The sequence below is a fragment of the Dermochelys coriacea genome, chromosome 20 (genome assembly GCF_009764565.3).
Source record: "Dermochelys coriacea isolate rDerCor1 chromosome 20, rDerCor1.pri.v4, whole genome shotgun sequence".
Lineage (NCBI taxonomy): Eukaryota > Metazoa > Chordata > Testudines > Dermochelyidae > Dermochelys > Dermochelys coriacea.
In genome coordinates this window covers 284,640-306,171 of record NC_050087.2, presented here as the reverse complement: position 1 = coordinate 306,171, position 21,532 = coordinate 284,640, and the positions used below count along the sequence as shown (strand labels likewise).

Below are 21,532 nucleotides of genomic sequence, written 5' to 3'. Positions count from 1 at the left end.
TCTCTTTGGGCGAGGTGTTTTACCTCTGAACTTCATTTTCCTCATCTTTAATGTGACATGGATAATACTGCTGTGGGTGGTGTGAAGCTATGCTCATTAGTGTATGTAAAATGCTTTGAGAGCTTTGGATAATAAAAGGTCTCTTGGGCTACTATATTTGCATTGACTGCTCATTAGTATCCATAAAATGGTGACAATCCCAAATGAGGTGTGTGTGTGTGTGTGTGTGTGTGTGTGTGTGTGTGTGTGTGTGTATATATGTGTATATATATGTGTGTGTGTGTATATATATATATATATATATATATATATATATATATATAATGTATGTCAAATCTCCATATTGTAAATTCAGAGCGAGTCCTCATGGGTACCTTAATGCCAAAGCAAGTCAGCTGGATAAAGTTGGTGCTAACTGGCATTTCCAGGAGCTGTGACATTCACTTGCAGTTGAGCAGCAATCCAGAAGATGTGGGAATTATTTCTACCTTAGAAATCAAGGACAAGATTTCCAGTCTTATCTTTACAACTGAATGCCTCGCTGAACAGGATGAGCACGGGGCAAAGACAGTAGCAATGATTTAAAAAAATGAATTTGGAAAGTGACTTTTCATCCATGTGAATAGCAGAATGATGGCTGGTCATGATCACTAAAATCTAATTCCACTCTGCTGAGTTTTAGGCATTGGCTTAGTGTTTGTCCTTGGAAAACAAACCAACAGTTCAGAGGAAACCAGCAGTTTATTACTCTTGCTCTATAAAGTGTAAAGTAGAAAACTGTCCCAATTCTTGTACTGACTTTGTTTCCCTCTCCTCCCCCAAAAAATTAGTCTATAATTTCTGGATTTGTTCTGTCCTGAAATACAAAAAGTCAAGCAAGCTACGGTAGATCTTGCAGCCGCAGAAATGGAGAGAAGCAATTGGGGCATTGTTTTTTATTCATTTTAATAAAGAATTCAGCACTACAAAAGTGGATTAATTCCCCGCTTGAAATGCCTTAACAAAGATGCAAATGCAGGATGTAGATATTGGGGGGCTATGTCAGAAAATTGTACATGTTGTAGAATTTTAATGGATTGATTTGCTGTTACTGTATTGCCAGGCATGCCCTGATGCATGGATCACGCATGGCCTCTGCTTGCCTTACTTCTGGTGGACTTTTCCCAGTTGATAGCAGTAATAGCAGGTCTATTTCTTATTACTCATTTCAGTGATCTCTAGAGTAGACCTTAGGGGTACATCTACACAGCAATCAGAAACCTGTAGCATCAAGTCTACAGACTATGGCAGTAAAAACGGCCATGTAGGTGTTTTGTCTTGGGCTGAAGCTCGGCCTCTGAATCCCACCCGCCTCCTTGGATTTCAGGGCCAAGCCTGAACATCTACAGAGCTATTTATAGTGCCATATCTCAAGTCTGTAGACCCAGGCTCTGATACTCGCTGCTGCTTGCCGTGTAGACATACGCTAGCAATGCAGTCATCCCAAAGCAGGAAGAGTCAAAGTGCAGGCCAGATGTTGGTCTCTGGAGTTTTACAGTGAGGCCTGCAGATGTACTTATCTTTGCTACGGAGCTGCAGCCCAAGGAGATTACCGTAGGCCCCAGCATGCAATGTTCCATCTTGATTGAAGCAAAACTGTTAATCACGATGCAGCATGCTGGGACCTGTGGTCTGCACTTCCCAAGTGAAGATGATTGTGGCTGAAATCTGCTCTGCTTTTTGCAAACAAGGAGCTTGAGAGTCTGACCTAAAATAACCATATGGCCCTTGTCAGTCGTGGTGCCCCTGTTCTAAGTCTCTGTGATCATGTGGCTGCCAAAGATCCCTCACACTTCATCTTCCCCTTTCAGGATTTCCTGATCATGTTTGTCCATCACTTGGCTACAATTGGACTCATTACATTCTCCTATATGAATAATATGGTGCGGGTGGGAACTCTGGTGCTATGTCTACATGATGCCTCAGACTTCCTCTTAGAGGTAAGTTTGCCTGCTGCTTCCTCTCTGAGCTTTGCATCCCTAATGACAAAGGAGCACACTTTTGAGGCAAGAGGATAAAACATAGCCTCTCCTGTTTCACCCCTGACCCTCTCCACACGTAATCCAGGCTGGATGTCCCATAAACACACACTGCTGATCCCACTCTGTTGGCTTTCCCCCAGGACATCTCCCAAGTTGATAATAGTCCTTAAATGTTCCAAACTTCTTGGTGACTTAGTGGCTTGAGTGTTCCAGCATTGTTTTCCATATGATCAAATGATTGTGTCCGGTGAATGCTGTTTTAACACTTTTGTGTTTTTCTCAGGCTGCAAAGATGGCCAATTATGCTAAGTACCAGCGCCTGTGTGATGCCACCTTCATGCTCTTTGGTGTTGTGTTCATAGTCACTCGACTGGGTATTTACCCTTTCTGGTAAGTACCTGGATCTTTCTGAATAGAGTCAAGTATTTGTTCCTTCCCTCCTCTAAAGGCAGCCTTTTATTAGGGATCCTCTCGCTCATTACAACCAGCCCCTCAGGGCAGCATGAAGCTGCAGCCCTCCTAAATGTTGCTTAGGAGGAGCACTTTGAGGTTTTGTCAGAGTGGTTTCTTCATTTTTTGTCATGTACTTAGAGTAGGAGCATCCCTAGTGTGAGCACAGAGTCAAAAAGTGCAGCTGAATGCCACCCCCAGCTGAAGCCTACTCTCCCAGCCAGTAACTCCCAGACATTATACAAATCAGGCTTGTCTACACAGGGAACTAAGATGAATAAAATAAAGGTCTGACATTAAAGCACTCCTCAACCCTTTGTAGATTTGGAGGATTAAGCTTCAGTAAAGGCCACTTTACTTTCAACTGAGAGCATTCACCCAGCAATTTAGTGTGCATTAACTTCATACCATTAATAAATTTGTCCAAACTTTCCTGAGTGTCCTGGTGTAGACTAACCCATAGAACCAAAGGTGGTTTAATGTCTTTTGATAAGATCTTGTAAAAGTTGAGATGCCAGTGAGGCACATCCTCCCTGAGGCAAGGTTCTGTTTGTGACGCTCTGCTTTATGGTCATCTGAAGTACCTAGCTCCTCTCCTGCTGGTCTCAGAAGACTGTCTGCCCTGACTCCATGTTCTAGCTGCATAGAGACTGAAATAGGTATTGGGGTATTTTTGGATTTAGAAATCTTAGCTAAGATGTTTGTAATTAATCATTCCTTAATGAGATTCCCCTCCTCTCCGGTGGACAAAGTCAGGCTTGGTGGGATGTTTTTGCTGATCATTGTATTTATCCACATCTTGTTTTCCTTGAGAAGGTATCTTGTAAGGTCTGCTACACCTGGGTTTGTCATCCTCCTACATCCTTATTTTGTAAACAGCAGAGGCCTACTTTCCCTCTCTTTGAGATGTATTTCTGGGATAGGATAAGCTCCTATTTAGTTTTAATTTTGTCCCCGTGGCAGAGGCACCAAGGGCCCTTGGATAAGCATCCCTTTTTATTTTTGTATAGCTCCAAACAAATATAAAAGAGTCTAGATAGGGAAAATGTTGGTCCCCTCTGCCTGCCACAAATGATGCTCCCTTCAGAGGGGCGGGTGTTACTGCTTTCCACTGACAAATGAGGCAATCCTCTCTCTGCTCTTCATTCCATTGTCTGCCATGATGCAATGTACTCTCTGGCACCACCCTGTCACTCAGTGTGTCTTATAAATCTTGAATTTGGTTTCCACTGGCTGTAATGTAATTCCTCAGCTTCATAGGGAGAACTTGTGAGTCTCCAGTTGTATCTGAAGCTGCTATGCTATTCCACTCAGTACAGGTTCCCTTCCCTGATCAGTGGTATAATGACATGAAACTGCATGCTGACTCCGCCACAAGCTGCTGCCTAGGTAACCATTATTTTTTAACTGCAACTAAAGCTCTGGATTCCCTCCCTGAAAGTTAATTTCTCACTTTTTCAATAAATGCTGAAAGCATCGATCTTTTAAAAAATCTCTCCGCAATCTACCCTAGTGACTACTTTATGAACAATCAAACTGCTTTATTAAATTCCTTAAGTACTGCCAATAAATCCCAGTGAAGAGAACAATTCCATAGCCATCTTCAAGGAGGCACCTGGCTTTGACCCACTAGTTGGTTTTCAATTCCTTTGACTTGAGAGAAGGGACAGAGGAAAAGGCTAGGAGTAAGGGAATAGCAGCTTCACTGCCAAAAAAAAAAAAAATCTTCAAAGCCCCCCGGGTGGCATTCCTGACCTTTATATGTGGTCAAGGTCATCTATGCATGTGAGTAAGGCTCATCTCTCCACTCAATGCCATGTATACATCCAAAACAGCATTTGTGATTTAAGCAATTGCCATCTCTCCCTCTGACGCCATTGTGAATGCTGATCTTACCCTGGAGAAAAGGGTGGGGAGTGGATTTTTATATTTAACTTAAATTCTGAGAGTCTCCACATCTTCTCCTATTGCTGCTTAGTTCAAGGGACTTTAACCCAAGTCCAGCTTCAGGCTTTTCTCTTCTGTGCAAGGGACTGTAGATCAGGGGCATCACACTATGAAAAGAGCAAAGCAATAGAAGCTTAAATGGGACAGAAACCTGTTGTATATCTGCCCAGTCAGCTCAGTTCAGAGTTGGAAACTGGGAATTCTAGTCAAGCAGCCAATCCAACAAGCTCCTTGGTTTTCTTTTAGGATCTTGAATACTACCTTGTTTGAGAGCTGGGAGCTGATTGGCCCTTATCCTTCATGGTGGCTGTTCAATGGACTGTTGGTAACCCTCCAGGTTCTGCACATCATCTGGTCCTGTCTCATCATTCGCATTGCCTACAAGGCCTTGTTGCGAGGAAAGGTAAGAGCTCCTGTGGCTTGGCTGGCTCCTCTCTCTCTCATAAGCACTGAGGGGATCAGGGCATCTGTTCGAAAATCAGAGGGAGCAGTCTGCATTGTTCAGTGAGGCCAGTGCTGACTCCAAGGTAAGGGTAGCAGGTTTGCTGCTTCTGTGAGTGACTAACTTCATCTAGGGCTGTCCTGGTCAGTTAGGCTTGGCAGGCTCTAGCACCCACGTGGCCCAAGTGTTTACATAGGGAGGCACACGCTTTTTGATGGTCTGGTCATACAAGTGAATAATGCTGTTTGGCCTGTTCAAATGCTTTAATGACATCATGCAGTTCAGTTTGTGTGTTGCTCTGCTTGTTCTGGTAACTTGATCAAGGCTTTTGCCTTCCCTCTTGTGGCAGCTTGAAGACCAATCACTCTCCATGCAGTACAAGGCGGGGAAGGTTGTGCTTCCTGGTTTAATCTGGAGCTGCCATTAGGAGCATCTAAATATCTTGGGGAAATTGTCCATGTTACAAATCCAACCTTACCGACATCTAGGGTGATGTGAACTCAATATCTGGAGCTTGCTACAGTAATAAGCGAGGACTAGGGCTGCCGGTGCATATCCCAACAGTGCAACAAGATAATCCAGGTGAGGTTGGCAAGGGAAGCTACTGGAAATGTAATGGGATCTGCTGACAGTGGGCTAGTGGGACTCTGTTTATAGTGTCCAGTTTCAGCATGCAGAATGTTCTGGTTAGAATGAATTCCTGATGGATAAGGGTGTGGACGGCAGCTCTTCCAGTTAAGAGGGAAAGATGCTGCTCTCTGTTGCAGGCCCAGTTGCCTCAGAGAGGAGGTATGTGTAAGTTTAGTTCAGTTAGTGTTTGTCCTAGGAGCATACTGTGCTCTCCCACTTGGAGCTCGTGCCTGTCGCACCACTTCACTCAAAGATAAGCATTTCTTGGCCTGTCTGCCACCCCATCCAACTCCAAGAATAAAAATAAAAGGCCTTGGAGCTTGGCTTTTGGAGCTGCTGTCCTGACCCCAGCCCCTCAAAGCCTAGATGAGCTGTTACTGGCCTGGACTCTGATGCTAGTGCTGCTTTTTGGAGTTATATTGGAGTTCCCAGGATTCTTGCCAGGTCTGCTTATGGAGGAGTGACTCTGTATCACCAAAGACATGATCCTTTTGTAACAGTGATGCACAGTCCTTCCATATGCCTTGAAAGATATGACAGGGAGGCAGCCTGAACTATCTCCTTCTGGCTCTGATGGACATCCAAGGAACAGAAGGAAAATTTCAAGCTGTGGCTTTTAGGTAAGTGCTCTATGAAGAGGGATGCTTGTACCAGACACAATCCATGGGCTTCTAGCACAGTTTCTTTTCCCCTGCTGCCTGTAGTTGAGGATTTCCAGGCAGCAGGGTGGGTGGAAGAGACAATTTCACAGGCATTTGACTAGTAGTAAGTCCTGAGTAGCTTGCTGTCAAGTTCCTCCCTATTGAATCAATGGTTTTCAGGCCAGTGGCTGAAGGCTGGAGTACTTCAATTATCTTGGATCCTGCTCCCCATTTTTACCCATTTGTGTCATGGCTGGAAGCAGCTTCCTTCAGAGCCAGGCAGTGCTGTTTGATCCTCCACCAGAAGGGGTAGCTAGATAGTAACACAGATGTTTGTGCCACCCTAGCTATTTGAGAACTAAGCCTGAATCCCACTTATGATTGCATTTTCACTGCCTATAGACTATTGGGCTGGTCTGTTTTGTAGGGAACTTGTTTAGCCTAAAGGAATATTTGAAGCAGAGTCTTCTGGCAATGTGTGTTGTGGGGAGGGCCTTCTGAGGGGTGGAGAAGCAGCATGTTGCAAGGTGTGTGTGGTCTGTTATCATTTTACTGTCTTCCACGGCTGCTGCTAGTTTCCCAGTACAGTATCTGTCCGTGTAGCTGTCCCCACACCTGGAGGTCTATATCTCTCTCCTCTCCTTGCTTTTCTCTCCTGACCAGGTGACCTAGCCAGGAAAGGACTAGACCCTGCCTCTGTACTCTCCACTCTTTTCTCACTCCTTTTCTCTGTGCCAGATTGGAGCTGGACAGTTTCATCCCTTGCATGTAAGTGTAATCTGTGCTGTTGCTTGTAGAGTGGACCGTATGTGTGTGTGTCTCTTTCTCTTTGAGCTTTAAGACATAAATACAAAATTGTGAGTCTGAAAAGCTGTTTGGCTTCAGATGGGCTGCATTTTGCAGCTTCCTTTAAACGGGCCTGCCTCACTGTGAGTTGCACCCAGGTTAACAAGGTGTGGTTACAGATCACAGGAACCTAAGATGCTGGTTTGTCTAGTGGCTAGAACAAGGGACTGAGAGCCTGTTCCAAACTCTGCCACAGACTGGCTGTGTGACTGTCGTTGGCCAGTGTATAAAAAGGTGATACCTGTTTCAGTGCTTGTAATGCTGAGAAATCTATGGATGGAGGGGGCTATAGCAACACACAGAATTATCTTTAGTTCTCATTTAAGAAAAATCAGATGGTGGAAAAAATACTTTTCTCAAATGACTGTGGGACTAAAGCAGAATAATATCTAGGGGTTTCTGTTTCCTTTCCCTGGCCAGTTGAATTGCTAAAATGGGAAAGATAGGGAACCCCCCAGCTGCAGAGGGGTTTCTGCACCTCCTAGATTAAGTTTGCACATGCAGCTGGCCTGTGGAAACCCAGCCTGGAAATCCTTAACTGCCACTGGCTTTCTGCCAGATTTTTCCATTTGTCAGAAAACTTGCTCTCTGAGTCTGTATGACCAACTCAGAGTAGGCAGGGCTGATCCTGATCCTATACGTGGCTGGAATGTGTTAGTCACTAAAACTGCTTGCCCACTGTATACCTGGGGGCTGTTAGTTCCAGACTCACAGGTAGAGGGAGCTTGCCTTGGGCTGTGCAAAGATAGGGAAGTGCTCTATACAGGCAATGGGAAATAGGAAGACAGCTCACCTCTTTCAGCACCCATGCCCTTATAGCCATGGCATTTAATCAGTTACTGGGTTACTTGTGTATGATTAAATTTGAGTTAGTGAGCTTTTCACATTGTTAGCAGTGTTGTAGCTGCATTGGTCCCAGGATGTGAAAGACAAGGTGGATGAGAGAATCCTTTATTGGACTGACTACTGTTGGTGAAAGAGACAAGCACTTGAGCTCCACAGAGCTGCTCATCAGGTTTGGTCATCTCTGTGGAGCTTGAAAGCTTGTGTCTTTCACCAACAGAAGTTAGTCCAATAAAAGATATTTCATCACCCACCTTGTCTTTCACACTGTCATGCATCATTTGGCATTATACTGATGATACACTGCCCCCTTGTTTCAGAGTAGCAGCCGTGTTAGTCTGTATTCGCAAAAAGAAAAGGAGTACTTGTGGCACCTTAGAGACTAACAAATTTATTAGAGCATAAGCTTTCTCTAATAAATTTGTTAGTCTCTAAGGTGCCACAAGTACTCCTTTTCTTTTTGCCCCCTTGTGTTAAACTTTAAGGAGCGAATACCATGAAATTGCATGGTTGACTTCTCTAGTCTTCAGACTTTGTTCTGAAATTTCAGGTTTCAGAGTAGCAGCTGTGTTAGTCTGAATTCACAAAAAAAAAAAAGTACTTGTGGCACCTTAGAGACTAACAAATTTGTTAGTCTCTAAGGTGCCACAAGTAATCCTTTTGTTCTGAAATTGTACATCAAACTCTCTCCCCAGCCAATATCTTGTAAAGCACGGAGAGAGATTTTGGAGATTTTAAGCTTCACATGCAAACTAGACAGATCCTATGATCATAAGACCTAAGAGTGGCCATCTGTAGAGATGTAAATTATAGACTTTCTGATTATAGATGCTTTCTGCATTCCTAGTGTCATTTGCATGACTGTAAATTAGCATGTCCCTTCTACAGACCACCATTCAAATGTATCTTGGCTCACAAATTAAGAGTTTGATGTGTATACCCATTCTTGAGAACAGAGGTTCCCAAAATGTGGTCAAGATACCACTGGTGTTACATGCGCTTGACGTTTCATCAGTGCACTTCACAATTTTTTACAAAGATGGTACATGAATCAATAAAGTTTAGGAACTGATGCCTTAGATAACTAACCCACCGTGTAGTTCTCTGTAAACAGGCTCTAAAGAGGGAAGCATCTTATGCAAATGATGTGCTAAATGGGGCCAGTTCCTTTTTTAAATAAATCAGTACTCTTTTGAGCAAACCTTAAAAACAAACAAACTCATCCCTTTAGAAACTAAAACTGATGCTTCTTCCCACCTCCTGCTGATTACCAAAAGGTGTCTGAACAAGATGGTAACTCATAATTTAGTATTAAAACAAATATTTCTAATTTGCCATTTGGAAAGGCATCCTTTATAATCTGTGCGATAATTTAGCTACTGGAAGAAGGATCAAACTGATATATTGCTATGGGCTCCTTCCATGGATCTGAAATCACTTCACCAACACACACATGTGAAGAGAGCTATAATACTGACTTGGAAGTGCAAAAGTTAGCTTGGCCAATGCTGTACAACACCACATCTCCTGGCTTGGTCCCCTGTTCTGAATTCTGCACCATGCTCCCTATATCATAGAATCATAGAATATCAGGGTTGGAAGGGACCCCAGAAGGTCATCTAGTCCAACCCCCTGCTCAAAGCAGGACCAAGTCCCAGTTAAATCATCCTAGCCAGGGCTTTGTCAAGCCTGACCTTAAAAACCTCTAAGGAAGGAGATTCTACCACCTCCCTAGGTAACGCATTCCAGTGTTTCACCACCCTCTTAGTGAAAAAGTTTTTCCTAATATCCAATCTAAACCTCCCCCATTGCAACTTGAGACCATTACTCCTCGTTCTGTCATCTGCTACCATTGAGAACAGTCTAGAGCCATCCTCTTTGAAACCCCCTTTCAGGTAGTTGAAAGCAGCTATCAAATCCCCCCTCATTCTTCTCTTCTGCAGACTAAACAATCCCAGCTCCCTCAGCCTCTCCTCATAAGTCATGTGCTCTAGACCCCTAATCATTTTCGTTGCCCTTCGTTGTACTCTTTCCAATTTATCCACATCCTTCCTGTAGTGTGGGGCCCAAAACTGGACACAGTACTCCAGATGAGGCCTCACCAGTGTCGAATAGAGGGGAACGATCACGTCCCTCGATCTGCTCGCTATGCCCCTACTTATACATCCCAAAATGCCATTGGCCTTCTTGGCAACAAGGGCACACTGCTGACTCATATCCAGCTTCTCGTCCACTGTCACCCCTAGGTCCTTTTCCGCAGAACTGCTGCCGAGCCATTCGGTCCCTAGTCTGTAGCGGTGCATTGGATTCTTCCATCCTAAGTGCAGGACCCTGCACTTATCCTTATTGAACCTCATTAGATTTCTTTTGGCCCAATCTTCCAATTTGTCTAGGTCCTTCTGTATCCTATCCCTCCCCTCCAGCGTATCTACCACTCCTCCCAGTTTAGTATCATCCGCAAATTTGCTGAGAGTGCAATCCACACCATCCTCCAGATCATTTATGAAGATATTGATATGTGGTTGGAAGGTCTGACTTGTGGGGTTCAACTTTAAATAATTCAAAGAATCTAATACAGGGGGAAACTGATCAGATAGACAAGACTTCTCGAATAGCTGTTCCCTGTGAATTTGTAATCTTTATTCCACCTCTACCTTTGATTTTAAACTTTCAGGTATCAAAAGATGATCGCAGTGATGTAGAGAGCAGCTCTGAAGAGGACGACATGACTTCAAATAGCACAAAAGGAATTTTCAGCACTTCAAGCAATGGTGCCAATCGGCTTAATGGTCATGTGGCTAGTGCCCAATGGGCAGAAGAGGAGTAATGCTGGGGGAGGCCTCCAGCAAACATGGACTTGTCTAAATATTGATATGTTGCACTCCACATTCCTAAGTGATCTTTAATCAAGATACCCCTTCCCTCAAAAAACATCCATCAACTCTAAGATGGGCACAATCCAGACCAATCTAAGGTTTCACACCACAGAAGGGACTGAACCGAGCCAATTACTAATGCAAAAACAAAGATGCAAATTTCATTTTTTTAAGAATATAAGCCATTTTGTATTTAATAGTCCCATCTCTAATATTATTTGCAAAAGTATTTTTGTGTGACAAACTGGTTTTTACTAGGATCAGCTTAAGCTTGATGGAATGAGTTTGGGCTGGGATGGACATTGACTGTGGACTGGTTAAGATACCATTCCAAAAATGTTTCTTGAGCCAGTGCAAGTTCAGTATGTTTTCTTGCTGCACTCCAGGATCCATTTAGATTATGTGGTCTAGTATCATTCAGATACATCATGCTGTAAGCTGTAGCACAGAGGGTTTTTAAATCACTTATAAATTATCAGTCCTGCTGTGACTCTGTGTTACAGCCACACATTGAATCAGATTGTGATGGACAAAGCGTGTTTTAACTTGTCATTGGGATGTTATGTGCTAAAGAGAACATAGTTTATAATAATCTGTGCTGTTAAGGCAGACCAAGTGGTATTTGCTGCCCATCCAAAGTCTTAAATACAACCTAAAAAATTTTGGACTCCTGACCTTAATTTAGAGAAATATCACAGCACATGCATACCTGCAACTCGTGTGAATTTGAAGACTTTTACAGGAGTTACGGGTTATGGTTGGTTAGATTTATAAGACAGGACATTAGCCAAAGATGGAGCAATGCTCATGGGTTATATTAACTTTCCACACAGGCAGAAGTTGCAGCCCTGCCTGTATGTTTTTAAAGACAGAAGTGAGCATTGCTGCAGCTGCCTTTCCAGATCATTGACTTTGGAAATCAGGACAGCAGAGGCTTCACTTTCTTTACTCAATGGTACTTCAGGGGCAATGGAAGACACCTGAGTGTCATCATCATGTGCAGAAGTTCAGAAATTTGAGTTTTTATACAATTGTTTACTCTTATCTCTGATTAAAAAAAGCTTCAGAAATTTGTTTGACTTGCATTTTTTCTGCATTTCTCTAAGACAGAAGTTTACATAGCAGGAGCTACTCTCACCTTGATGTATTGTGCAAGCTTAGCATATAAGTAAGAACTCCTCTACACTGCAGAAAGTTGTAGTATTGCTCTTCTTGTTGAATTGCTCCTGAACTATGAACCCCCCTAATACCCTAGGCAGCATGGTGCTAGTAGGGTCTGCTGTCTCAAATGAGAGAGAATACTGTTGTTTAAGATTCAGTGCTATGACTGCAGGTCAAATGAGCTTTAATCAAGTGTCAGGCTCTTCATAAACATTTGTAAAATTATTCACTGTGTGCAAAGCTGGACATAGGAAAATATTCATGGAGGTACTTATCCCTAGCTCCAATAATTTCTATTCAGTATCCCTAAATTGTTCCAGAGTTCACATACCTCGCTGAACTTTCACTGTGTTTTACTCACGTACATCTGTGGCAAAAGAACCCTGTGTACTGGGTATCAAACATACATTTATCAATGTAGAGTTCAAATTAGAGTAGTTTTTTAAAGCAGATATCTAATACCACTTTATTTTCTCAGAGTAGACTTAGTTTTAGTTCATCCATTCAAGGCAGTTAGTAATCTAGCTTTCATTTTCTTTGACTCTTCGTACAAGTTTTATCCTAAATCCCTGTATCCTTACACTAGTATAAAGCTTCCATCTTAGGTGTTCCACTCAACCAAACTAAGATGCTTTCTTTCTGGAAGATAGTCTCTGCTGCATTTCCATTACCATGTCTAGTATGGCCAAATACTTTTCCAAGTAGCCTTTGCCAAATCTACTTCATACTATCTTTAGAGAAATACTTACACATCCTGCAATTACTATTAAGGAAACTCTAAAGTTAATAAGATGAACTAGCAGCTGTGGCTTACCCGTTTTATAGTACTGTTACTCTAGTAGCATTGAGATAACAGTCCAAAGCAAAGTTCAGACTGCACCAAGCCCTCTGTCTGTTAGGCTTGGTGTTGAGACCAGACTCTCCAGCAAACTTCACTGTCAATTTTTTTTTCCAACTAAAGGGAAGTTCTTTAAGAATTTGCTTATTCTATTTTCTACTTTTAATCTCAAGCCTGTCCCCAGAACGGTCTATCATTGAAATGAAACTCTAAGCTTGTGGAAGTGAGGGTCTGGCCATGGGGAGGAGGACACACAACTGTTAAATTCATGCATTTCTGGATTGTTTGGTGACTGGAAGACTTTACTGTGGATGTAAAACCATTGTTTTACAAAATCTAATATGCTTGGAAGCAGGACTCAGTCCAAAGCAGTCCCAGAAATTTGTTCTCCACTTCCTCAGTTTGAGTCTACACTAGGAAATTAGATCAGTATAACTCACTCAGCAGTGTGAAAAATCCACACCCCCAAGCAATGCAGTTAAACTGACTTAACTCCTGGTGTAGACAATGCTAGGTCAATGGGAGAGTTCTCCTAGGCTACATCTACAGTACAGCCAGACTCCACACTCAGATTGATTTAATGGGTCTAGTGAACACCCATCAAATCGACAGCAGATCGCTCTCAAGTTGACCCCTGTACTCTATGCCTCATGAGAAGAGTAAGGTAAATCGGTGGGAGAATTTCTCCTGTTGACCCCTGCACTGTGCAGACCCTGCAGTAACTTGACCTACCCAGACATCTGTTGGGGAAAACATCACAGCAGGACATAGATTATCTAGCAAGTTCTTGGAATGTATTGGAGATTTTTTTTATTTCAGAAGGTGGAGAAAGCTACTGGGGAGGGAAGCCATCCTAGATTTGATTGACAGATAGGGAGGAACTGGTTGAGAATTTGGAAGGCAACTGGGGTGAAAGTGATCATGAAATGGTAGAGTTCATGATTCTAAAGAATAGTAGGAGGGAGAACAGTACAATAAAAATGATGGATTTCAAGAAGGCAGACTTTAGCAAACTCAGGGAGTTAGACTTGCTTCCCATGGGATTTTACCTACTAAGGGGAAAAAACAACTGAAGACAGTTGGCAGTTTTTCAAAGAGACATTATTAAGGGCACAAGAGGAAATTATCCTATTGCGTAGGAAATATGGCAAGAGACCACCCTGCTTAACCAGGAGATCTTCAATGATTAAAACTCAAAAGAGAATCCTACAAAAAGTGGAAACTCAGTCAAATTACAAAGGATGACTGGTTTCAGAGTTTTCACTGAATGCGTCTGATGAAGTGAGCTGTAGCTCACGAAAGCTTATGCTCAAATAAATGTTAGTCTCTAAAATGCCACAAGTACTCCTTTTCTTAAATGATGACTATAAACAAATACCAAGTATGTAGGGACAAAATTAGAAAAGCCAAGGCACAAAATGAGATCAAACTAGCTAGGGACATAAAAGGAAACAAGAAAACATTCTGCAAAGACATTAGAAGCAAGAGGAAGACGAAGGACAGAGCAGGCCCATTACTCAATGAGGGGGGGAAAGAAAGGAAAATGTGGAAATGGCAGATGTGCTTAAAAACTCCTTTGTTTTGGTTTTCACCAAGAAGGCTGGTGGCGATTGGACATCTAACATAGTGAATGCCAGTGAAAATGAGGTAGGATTAAACTCTAAAATAGGGAAAGAACAAGTCAAAAATTACTTGGATAAGTTAGATGTCTTCAAATCACCAGGGCCTGATGAAATGCATCCTAGAATACTTGAGGAGATATGAGCCATTAGCAATTATTTTTGAAAAGTCATGGAAGACAGGAGAGATTCCAGAAGATTGGAAAAGGGCAAATATAGTGCCCATCTATAAAACGGGAAAAAAGGACAACCCAGGAAATTATAGACCAGTCAGCTTAACTTCTGTACCCAGAAAGATAATGAAGCAAATAATTAAGCAATCAATTTGCAAAACACCTAGAAAATAATAAGGTGATAAGTAATAGTCAGCATGGATTTGTCAAGAACAAATCATGTCAAACCTACCTGATAGCTTTCTTTGACAGGGTAACAAGCCTCATGGGTGGGGGGAAGTGGTAGATGTGATACATCTTGACTTTAGTAAGGCTTTTGATAATGTCTCACATGACCTTCTCATAAACAAACTAGGGAAATACAACCTAGATGGAGCTACTATGAGGTGGGTGCATAACTGGTTGGAAAAATCGTTCCCAGAAAGTAATCATGAGTGGTTCACAGTCATGCTGGAAGAGCTTAATGAGTGGGATCCCGCAGGGATCGGTTCTGTTCAATATCTTCATCAATGATTTAGATAATGGTATAGAGAGTACACTTATAAAGTTTGTGGATGATACCAAGCTGGGAAGGGTTGCAAGTGCTTTAGAGCATAAGATTAACATTCAAAATGATCTGGAAAAATGGTCTGAAGTAATTAGGACAAATGCAAAGTACTCCATTTAGGAAGGAACAATCAGTTGCACACATACAAAACGGAAAATGACCGCCTAGGAAGAAGTACTGTGGAAAGGGATCTGGGGGTCGTAGCCGATAAGCTAAATATGAGTCAACAGTGTAACACTGTTGCAAAAAAAGCAAATATCATTTGGGATGTATTAGCAGGAGCGTTGTAAGCAAGACACAAGAAGTAATTCTTCTGCTCTACTCCGCTCTGATTAAGCCTCAACTGGAGTATTGTGTTCAGTTCTGGGCGCCACATTTCAGGAAAGATGTGATCAATTTGGAGGAAGTCCAGAGAAGAGCAACAAAAATTAGTGAAGGTCTGGAAAACATGACCTATGACGGAAAAATTGAAGAAATTGGTTTTGTTTAGTCTGGAAAAGAGAAGACCGAGAGGGGACATAACAGTTTTCAAGTACATAAAAGGTTGTTGCAAGGAGGGAGAAAAATTATTGTTCTTAACCCGAGGATAGGACAAGAAGCAATGGGCTTAAATCACAGCAAGGGCAGTTTAGGTTGGACATTAGAAAAAACTTCCCAACAGACAGAGTAGTTAAGCACTGGAATAAATTGCCATCGTTGGGGATTTTTAAGAACAGGTTGGACAAACACCTCTCACGGATGGTCTAGATAATACTTAGTCCTGCCTTGAGTGCAGGGGAATGGACTAGATGACCTCTCGAGGTCCCTTCCAGTTCTACGAGTCTATGTCGACTCCAGCTACGTTATTCACGTAGCTTGCGTAGCATAGGTCAACTTATCACAGTAGTGTAGACATAGCCCTATTAACCTAGCTACTGCGTCTCAGGTGGATTACATATGCTGCCTGGAGAACCCCTCCAATCAGTGTAGGTAAGGTCTCCATTGAAGCATTACAGAGATACAACTACAGTGTTTTTAAGTGTAGAAAAGCTCTCAGCCTCCCTCAACCTGTGGCTATTCAGTTTGCTGGCATGGAAGAGGAGAATTTTAGAAGAATGAATCAAGGCAGACATCCCCCCCCGAGCGGTTTTGAGTAAAATTGTGTATTGATGTTGATTTAACTGACTTACTCCTCCACTCAGGTGGTTCTAGTCACATACTGACAAGAGGAGAAGCAAGTAAAATATTTAATCACCACATGATCAAAACAGATGCTTACACAGAGTTACTTTGTAACATCTCACTAGTGCAGAAAAACTCAAGACACCTTAGTGTGCCTGAGGAAAACCCCAAATGATCTAAGCTAGCCCTCATTTGTGATCGGGAAGGATTGCACTTGCTACCTGATTACTGCAGCAGAAGTAATCTCAACAGTCTCCCAGTTGCTCATTAAATGTCTCTGGGCATGCAGCCAGCCAGAAAGCAGGATTCAGTCCTCAATGATCCCTGAGTTTAGCTGGTTCTGTTCAAGCTGCTTCAGGGCTTTTTGGCGCTGGAAGTAACGGTAAACTCTGGCGCTGCAGAGATAGCCCCCGTAGACGGTCAGAAGCATCATGGAGCCTGAGAAGGCCTTATACCCAAAGTCCGCGAGCTGCTTGGCGGAGACCATGCTTGTCCCCTGGAAAACACAAGGCAGGTCTCAGCCACGGGTGCCCGCGGCCGCCTACCCGCCGTGGGGCTGGCGGCCAAAGCCCGCGGAGTCCAACACGCTACGCCCAGGAGAGCGCAGGCCCGTCCCCTTTTAATGCGGGGGGACAAATCCCCTCCCCGGCGCGTAGTGAGTCTGTGGGTGCGCGAAGCAGCCCGGCTGCCCCTGGCCGCGGGCCACGAGCCTCGGACACTGACCGCGGCCTCCCACTGCCACACGGAGCTACCGACATCCCCCCTCCCCCGCGAGACGCTGGCCCGCGGCGGGGCGGGGCGGGGCCAGCCCCCCGCGACCGTCACCTACTGCCGGGCCGCGGCTGCGAGAGGACGCGTCTCAGAGACGGGGGTCGGTTGCCGTTCCGGGCCGGACGCCTCGCGCTCACCCCGCCCTCAGCCCAGAGACCTTTCCCAAGAGGAGGCGCCCTTCCGGTCACGTGTTCCCAGCCGGGCGGCGGAAGTCGAACGCCGTAGCGCAGGGCGTTTTAGGCCGGGGCATGCTGGGAACTGTAGTCTTCATGGGTGTCTGCCCCGCTCGGGCGGGGCGGGGAGCAGGGGGCGATGGGGGAGCCAATGGCAGCTGGGGGGGTGGGGCAGTGATGCGGGGTGTCTCCCCCCTGCGTGTCCCTGCGTTGGTCATTAGCCTAGCCGGCCACAGGGCGCCTGGCTCGGGACCTGCCCGCCAGGCTGTGACCCCCCCCCCAGAGTCACGCGCATGCTCACAGGCCCCCCTTCCCCCCGGCAGAGCGGAGTCCCCGGTCCCCACGTGCCCCCGATGCTCCAGGCCGGGCCCCGGCGGGGGGTCAGAGCTCAGCAACCCCCGCCCCTGCGGGAAGCCCGTCACGCCAGGGGGGCGGGCACCCACGGCCGCGCCCCCACCCCTGCCCGCTTTTCATAGCCCTGCTGACCCCGCCAGGGCCTCACTGCGGCTATTTGATACCGCTTGAGGGGGGAGCCGGAGCCCGGGGGGGGTGTCTCTCCTCCAAACTGCTCAGCTTGTGCTGGGGCAAGTGGCTGCTCCAGCCCCTCTCGTGGGGGGCTGCGCTCGTGCTCTCGCCCGCTCTCTCAAGCCCCCCTTCACAGCACTAGGCTCCGTGGCTGCTTTAGTAAAAAGAAGAGGAGGACTTGTGGCACCTTAGAGACTAACATTTATTGGAGCACAAGCTTTCGTGGGCTACAGCTCCCTCTGTTTCTCTCCTCTGTTTTTTCCACCAAATGCATCCGATGAAGTGAGCTGTAGCTCACGAAAGCTTATGCTCTAATAAATTTGTTAGTCTCTAAGGTGCCACAAGTACTCCTTTTCTTTTTGCAAATACAGACTAACACGGCTGCTACTCTGAAACCTACAGCTCCCTAGTTTCTGCTCTAATAAATTTGTTAGTCTCTAAGGTGCCACAAGTACTTTTCTTTTAGCTGATACAGACTAATATGGCTTGGCTGCTATTCTGACACCGGCTGCTTTAGGTGCAACTCTTAGTTAATGAGCAACAGGAGCTGCTTACAGAGTAGCAGCCGTGTTAGTCTGTATTCGCAAAAAGAAAAGGAGTACTTGTGGCACCTTAGAGACTAACAAATTTATTAGAGCATAAGCTTTCGTGAGCTACAGCTCACTTCATCGGATCCTGCTTAGTTACTAACCGCAAGCAGGTGCAGGCCTGGGAACACGCAAGCCTGCAGCAGCAGATGCACGGTGCCCGTAGCTGCCGCCCCCGCGTCACTAGCAGAACCTGGCAGATGCATGCAAGAGATTTTTTTTCTCTTCCAGACAGCAGAGGCTCTGGTTGGGCTTTCAGCTCCAACTCCTCTCCTCCTGCCCTAGCCTCCCCCTCGTGAGGCAGAGCCTTTATCCACCCAGCTCTGTTCTCCTCCACTAACTCTCTCCACGGGCTCTTTTCCCCATTCACCTCCCACCATGACTCTACTCCCTGCTCCCCCACCAAGTGTGAAATGAGCTGCTGGCCTGTCTCACACACACCGTAGCGTACCATGCTTTTCCCTTGGTCCGCAACCCTCCCATAAAAAGAAAAGGAGTACTTGTAATTTGTCAGTCTCTAAGTTGCCACAAGTACTCCTTTTCTTTTTGTGGATACAGACTGTTACTCTGAAACCCTCCCATACTCATCCTCCACTCCTTTCTGTTGTTCATGTGAGCCACTCACATTAGATGTATTGGGGAGGAGAAAGAGGACAAGGGACTTGTATTCCCCTAAGGTAAGTTTGCACAGCAGCAGGTCTGTTGAGGAGGTTGCAGCCTGCTTACCACCAAACAGGTGTCCCTCTCACAATAATACAGCACAAGTGGCACCTATCACGGCATCTCTGGGCAATGCTCTGGAACGGCTCCCTACGAAGCCAGTCAGGACTCTGGGGGAGTCTCCTCTCTGTGAGCAGCCTGTCTGCAGGACACACAGCTCACCCGGCTTCCACCTTCCTGGGTCTGACCTCGGAGCATTCAGCATCCTCCGCCCCTCCACCCAGGTGGGGTCCTGGGGAAGCCAGAGGGTCCTGCCCCCCAACTTCACAGTCAGACGGGACTCTCAACCAGCCAGTAAAACAGAGGTTTATTAGGTGACAGGAACATGGTCTAAAACAGAGCTTGTAGGTGCAGAGAACAGGACCCCTCAGCTGGGTCCATTTTGGGGGGCAGTGAGCCAGACAACCCCATCTACACTTCACTCCATGTCTCCAGCTAGCCCCAAACTGAAACTATCTCCAACCCCTCCGCCTCTGGGCTTTGTCCCTTTCCCGGGCCAGGAGGTCACCTGATCCCTTTGTTCTCCAACGCTTTAGCTCTCACCTCGCTGGGGGAAGGGCCAGGCCATCAGTGGCCAGGAAACAGGGCATTGGCCATTCTCTGTGTCCAGACCCCTGCACACACCTGCCCTCTAGGGCTTTGCAACGATCATACACCCTTATCCCACCACCTAGATACTTAAGAACTGCATAGGGGAAACTGAGGCACCCCCACAATATTCAGAGGAAACATTAAGAACAGTCCTGTTTCGTCACAGCACCCACAGTTGCCATGCTGCCCAGGATGCTGACTGCGCTCCTCCAAAGGGCCAGCAGCAAGGATATATGCTCACTGCTGCTAGTCCTGCAGCCTGAGGGCTAGCACACTAGTGCTGGCTTCATAAAAGTTTGCTCTAACCTGAAAGTCCCTCACAGCCACAGACAAACTGAGAGTGGAAGTGCTTAAGCTGCTTCCCTGCTTGCTTCATTTCTGGGTCTGCTGGCAAGTAAAGATCCCCCCCTGCACCTGGGATCAGAACAGATGCAGCTCTTGGAGCTGCACTGACATCCAGAGTGCCCTTTGACATGTGCTGTGTCTGCAGAACATAACTCCAAATGGCAAAGGGGAGACTTTTTATAGCCAGCGACCTCCAGCAGCTGGGCAGGGGAGGGGAGCTTTTTCTCACGAGCAGTGAGTCTCTCAGAGACAAGCTCTGCCCATCCTTGCCCCACGAGATCTGGGCTCTGTCACACCTGCAGTGAAGTCTGATGGTAGGACCAAGTTAGCCACATCCCAGGTAAAGCTGCTCAGTGCTAGCACATCAAGTTCAGCCCTCGCTACTAAAAAACCCTCCACTACTGGATGTGACACGGCAACCTGGGGAACACAGGAAGCACCTACCTGTAAAAGAGCTGCTGCAGCCACATCCTTACACACATCCTGCCAGCCTGGCATCAGGCACTACAGTATCTGGACCACTGGGATCTGAGGCATGCAAGGCCAGGGTATAAGAAGAAGCCTGCAGCTTATGGGGCAGGGTGAGAAGCATTTCACAGACCCTCTCACCCTGCAATGGGCCTAGGCTGGAGTAATTCAGAGATTGCTCTGGGGGAGACGCTGGGACTCAGTTGTGGCTGGGTGGGAGAGTCCTCCTGCATATTAATGCGGGACCTCTGATAGAAGCACCTCATGCAAAAGGAGCTGGGCTTCTCAGATCTCCAAGGCAATAGGAGCAGAAAGCCAGCACCAGGACTGGTGTCAGGGTGCGAGGGAGTAAGGTTCTTTCTCTTCTCTGTAGCTCCAGCAGGATCAGGAAGGGGGCACGTGAGGAGGCTGAAGCTGGCAGCCTTCTATACAGTCAGTTCACTCTAAAGGTCAGAGGTTATCTGGCGAGAATGAGTATCTAATAAAAGGCACAAGAGTGACTGTAGTATCAGCAGATTAAGTTCCCCTGGCTGAAGCTTGGTGGGAGGGGGACTGGAAAGTTCACTTAGGACAAGGTGTGTTTTACAGGGAGGCAACCCAGCTGGAGGTACTTGGACAAGTTTTGCTAAGAGAAACCAACGGTCCTGGGGGCGGGGGAGGAGGGACAGCATGGAGAATAAAGCCTCAAGGAACACACCAGCAAGCTAGCATGTCAGGGGAACCTGTGGGAATAGGCTCTGGGGTTACAGCAGCACAAACTTCTTACTGCAGGGTCCCAGCCCCATTCCCCCACCCCACCCGTGGGTTCCACTTATGGAGAGAATCAGAAACAGGATCCTAGGACTCCGCCCAATCCCTTGTAGGCAGCAAGATCTCAATTGCCCCAGCTCCTTTGGGTCCATACCATCCAGCTTATGAAGTGGAATCACAGCAGTCAGACAAAGCACCAGTTAGAAACTGGCACCCCACAGCCAGCCCTGCCACTCAGCTGTTCCTGCCTCCACTAGGGGCTCTGTACCTTCCCTTTGGGGTACAGCACAGAGATTTTTAAGGCCAGAAGGGATGGTGGGGATGCACTAGTCTGGCCTCGCACCGGCCCTAGGGCCAGCCAGCACCAGCACAAGCAGAATGAGACTGCAGAGATTAGGGGGCTGAAG

At 45.9% G+C, this 21,532-nt stretch overlaps 2 protein-coding genes across 8 annotated transcripts in view; one reads left to right on the top strand and one right to left on the bottom strand.

Annotated features, from left to right (window-relative positions):
- Window positions 1-11,766, top strand: part of CERS5 (ceramide synthase 5) — a 42,663-nt gene extending 30,897 nt beyond the window's left edge. For 2 of the 4 annotated variants that reach the window (XM_038378964.2, XM_038378961.2), the window contains 4 exons: window positions 1,851-1,979; window positions 2,305-2,411; window positions 4,665-4,821; window positions 10,495-11,766. In XM_038378964.2, coding sequence (XP_038234892.1) covers window positions 1,851-1,979; window positions 2,305-2,411; window positions 4,665-4,821; window positions 10,495-10,647 — 546 coding nt within the window. In that variant the 3' untranslated portion in view covers window positions 10,648-11,766. Of the gene's footprint in view, window positions 1-1,850; window positions 1,980-2,304; window positions 2,412-4,664; window positions 4,822-6,794; window positions 6,900-10,494 lie in introns of all 4 variants that reach the window. The other 2 variants (XR_006278321.1, XM_038378963.2) reach the window with 2 other exon arrangements.
- A 4,478-nt stretch (window positions 11,767-16,244) lies between these two features.
- Window positions 16,245-17,179, bottom strand: LOC119845926 (cytochrome c oxidase assembly protein COX14). 4 transcript variants are annotated; one of them, XM_038378912.2, is made up of 2 exons: window positions 17,025-17,179; window positions 16,245-16,691 (listed from the first exon to the last, which is right to left on the bottom strand). In XM_038378912.2, the coding sequence occupies exon 2, from the start codon at window positions 16,680-16,682 to the stop codon at window positions 16,503-16,505; it is 180 nt and encodes a 59-aa protein (XP_038234840.1). In that variant the 5' UTR covers window positions 16,683-16,691; window positions 17,025-17,179; the 3' UTR covers window positions 16,245-16,502. The 4 variants fall into 4 exon arrangements, with proteins under 4 accessions (XP_038234840.1, XP_038234842.1, XP_043362345.1 ...); XM_038378914.2 differs by having other exon boundaries at window positions 17,021-17,177; XM_043506410.1 differs by having other exon boundaries at window positions 16,973-17,122.
- Window positions 17,180-21,532: the final 4,353 nt, after the last annotated feature.

What these genes read in the sequence shown, in the direction of transcription:
- LOC119845926 (XM_038378912.2), bottom strand. Translation starts at nt 16,682, where the DNA reads ATGGTCTCCGCCAAGCAGCTCGCGGACTTTGGGTATAAGGCCTTCTCA.